The sequence below is a fragment of the Arachis ipaensis genome, chromosome B05, assembly GCF_000816755.2.
Source record: "Arachis ipaensis cultivar K30076 chromosome B05, Araip1.1, whole genome shotgun sequence".
NCBI classification, from domain to species: domain Eukaryota; kingdom Viridiplantae; phylum Streptophyta; class Magnoliopsida; order Fabales; family Fabaceae; genus Arachis; species Arachis ipaensis.
In genome coordinates this window covers 138,222,811-138,226,041 of record NC_029789.2, presented here as the reverse complement: position 1 = coordinate 138,226,041, position 3,231 = coordinate 138,222,811, and the positions used below count along the sequence as shown (strand labels likewise).

At 30.3% G+C, this 3,231-nt stretch overlaps 1 protein-coding gene across 1 annotated transcript in view; it reads right to left on the bottom strand.

Annotated features, from left to right (window-relative positions):
* The window catches only part of LOC107642130 (auxin-responsive protein IAA27), a 3,646-nt gene extending 445 nt beyond the window's left edge, over positions 1-3,201 (bottom strand). Inside the window, exons 1-4 of the mRNA XM_016345440.2 lie at positions 2,571-3,201; positions 1,274-1,503; positions 286-427; positions 74-135 (exon numbers count right to left, since the gene is read on the bottom strand). Of these exons, the coding sequence (XP_016200926.1) occupies positions 74-135; positions 286-427; positions 1,274-1,503; positions 2,571-2,929 (793 nt within the window). The 5' untranslated portion in view covers positions 2,930-3,201. The remainder of the gene's footprint in view (positions 1-73; positions 136-285; positions 428-1,273; positions 1,504-2,570) is intronic.

Genomic DNA, 3,231 nt, shown 5'->3' with positions numbered 1-3,231 from the left:
ATTGCAAGTCAGGTAAAATTACAGAAATAAAAAAAAATAATTAAACCATAATAATATTACAAGTCCTACATACCTAGTCCAATAGCTTCCGAACTCTTCATTATCCTCAGTCTCTTGCAATATTTAGTGAACATCCTAAAACAACAACAATTACATAATTTCAAAATTGAAAATAATCCCCTTCTTTGAAAACTTTTGACTATATATAAATTAACAATAACTAGCAGCACTATGCTTGTTAATAATCAAATTAAAAAACAATAAAAGAAAATTATATGAGCTTACTCCCATGGAACATCACCAACTAGCATCCAATCACCATCCTTGTCTTCATAGGTGAGAACATATTCTGAACCATGAAGCAGATCCATCAACTTACTTTCACTCAACTTGTCTCTACTAGAAACTCCATGAGAACCACATTGACCTACACTTGTGGATGATATAATAATCTTAGCAAATATGTAACATGATGAATATTCAAAGACTAAGAATCCTTCACTTTCTCACTATATCAACTTGTACAGTTTAGAGAAGTCGAATACCTAAACTTTGATCCAATGAGAGAAATGGTTTTATGGGAGTGAAATAAGTAAATTTAAACAACTGGATTGTACATGAATGGTAAAGATTAAATAAAAATGCTATTCGTACATCAAAATTAGCTACTAAAATCAGCCATCAATATATTTGTGTATAAATACATGTGTGATTTAATTTATTTTCAATGTGTATTTATATTCCAATATGTATTTTATATTGGTGGCTGATTTTAGTGGCTGATTTCACACGTAAAATAATCCAAGATTAAAAGATAAAGTCGCGTGATTCTTTTAAGTTATTACTTAATAATATAACAACTTTTAATCTCGACCATTCATTTATAGCTATACAATCCATATTTACGCTTTTTAGGGTTGTACAAAGACAAAAACTTACACGTAATTGTTTTTATTCAAAATTGATAAGTGAAATTGTTAGATAATTTAATATGGTTGATTAAATTATAATATTTTTAATTATTAATTTTTTATAAAAGACAAATTGCATGTAAATTTTCATTTATATAAAACCACTATTGTCATGTCACCACTGGATACATCCCCTCATGCTGAAATCCTTATTATGTTTCTCTCCACAAAATCAAATCAAATAAAATGAAGAGAATAAATTTGGCATCACAGAAGAATATTCTTTTAGCCTAATGAAACCAAAAGAAACAAAAAGAAGACAACTGAAATTTGCAAGTTAAAAAAAGAGAAACCAAACTCACTGATTGTAAAGCAAGTAAACATGTTGTTGAGGGCTGAAGAGAGATCCCTATAAGAATCAAAGTTTTTGAGATCAACTTTCCTCAGGAATGGAGCACCATCCATGCTGACTTTGACATAAAGGCAATTACCAGAGTTGGCTTCTGATGCATCAACTTCACCATTCATCAGAGAAGTTGCCATTGAGTTCTTCCTGAATGAACGGATTGGTGGCCATCCCACTACCTGTTCTCTGTATACACACAACAACATTAAATTGCTCAAAAGCATTCTGTCACTATGTTAGGCTGCATTTGTTTAGGCTCCGTTTGTTTTCACGAATGGGACAGAGAGACATAAAAACACAAAATTGTGTTTGACAGATTAGACATAAATAGAGATAATTTATTTTTTATTTTTTTATTATCTTTGTTAATTTTATAATTATATTTTTTATTTTAAATTTATAAAAAAATAAATTAAATTTTTATAATTTTTTCAAAATTATATGTCCTGTCTTATTCTGTTTTTAAAACTTATAATGCAGCCTTAGGAATCACTGCTTAGTGTTTATAACTTCAAAAACAAACAAACTTAAATGATATACAGTGGGGTAAAAATGAAAAAGAGTAAATATTCAAATTGGTTTTTAATAGATTTTAAATCAAAACACTTTGTTCTCAACAAATTTTATTGCTTTGGAAATCTTCGACAATTATTACTATGAGACAAATTAATCCCTTAGGTTCTAAAAACTACAAATTAGTCCATCTCAGAACAAAGTCTTTGATCTAAAATTCTCGGGATCAATTTGTGTATTTATTAGTCAAACAAAAATTCACCATAGAAATTGGAGATCAGTTCCAAATCATATATAAAAGTAAATTTTAAGGAGCAACCAAAGAAGAATGATTAAGATGATGATGATGATGATGAGATGAATGGAATAATCCTGAAAAATCAAGTTACATAGAATAGAGTTAACAAAGAGGTCATTGAGTCACTCACTATAGGAGCAAACATGATTTGATAAAACAAGTAAGATTCTCTTTCCTATTAATTTTTTAGGTTTATTTTTATTTTTATCTCAAAAAATTACTTTTCCCTTTCTCTGAATTACCTCATCTAGTCATCTTAAAAATTACTCACTAACATAAGCTTTTTCTATCCATCCAACCATTCAAAAAAAGTTACAGAACAGTAATAAGAATATGCACATGCAAAAAATCAAAAACCATAATCACTTTTTGCTTACAAGCAACAAAGGCATGGGGAAAAAAAGAAAAAAAAAATATTAAACGGATAAAGATAGTAGCATACTTTGCAGCAGTAGCAGAAGATATATGAGGCTTGTGGTTCTGACTGAGTGGCTTTGTTGACTCTTTCATAACAGATGCTTGTTCTCTTTCTCTTGGAGGAGTGAACAAGTTACCATCTTTACCAATACCCATTTCTGATCCACCATTTCCAGAGAGATTCCACTTCCCAGAACACACACCACCATCTTCATCTTTTTCTGGTGACTCTGAACCTGGCAAGCCAAGTCTAAGTTCAGTGGCCTTAAGGTTCAAGAAGCTACCACTGGTTTTTGTTGTTTTTTGAGGGGTTTTTTCAGTGGTTTCCATTGAAGGAAGCTCAGGTAAGCCTACTACATAGTCTTGCTCTAATGGCACAGACATCAAACCTTTTTTTTTTCAGATTAATTGTTACACTCTGTATTACACTGCAGTTAGTTTTTTGCACTCTCAGTTCTTGTTTCACAAAAATGGAAATAAGGGAAGGGAACAAGAAAGGAGAGGAACAGAAGCTATAAACTTGAAGAATCAGAATTCGATAGTAGTGAGAAGAAAATGAGAAGGGTTAAGTTGATGAAGAGAAGGTTCTCTTTGAGTTGTGTGTGTTTTTCTGTTTCTTATAGTACGTTTTTTTAGTTAAAACAAGACATAAATAAATAAATGAGAGTAAAAACTAAAAATGTAAT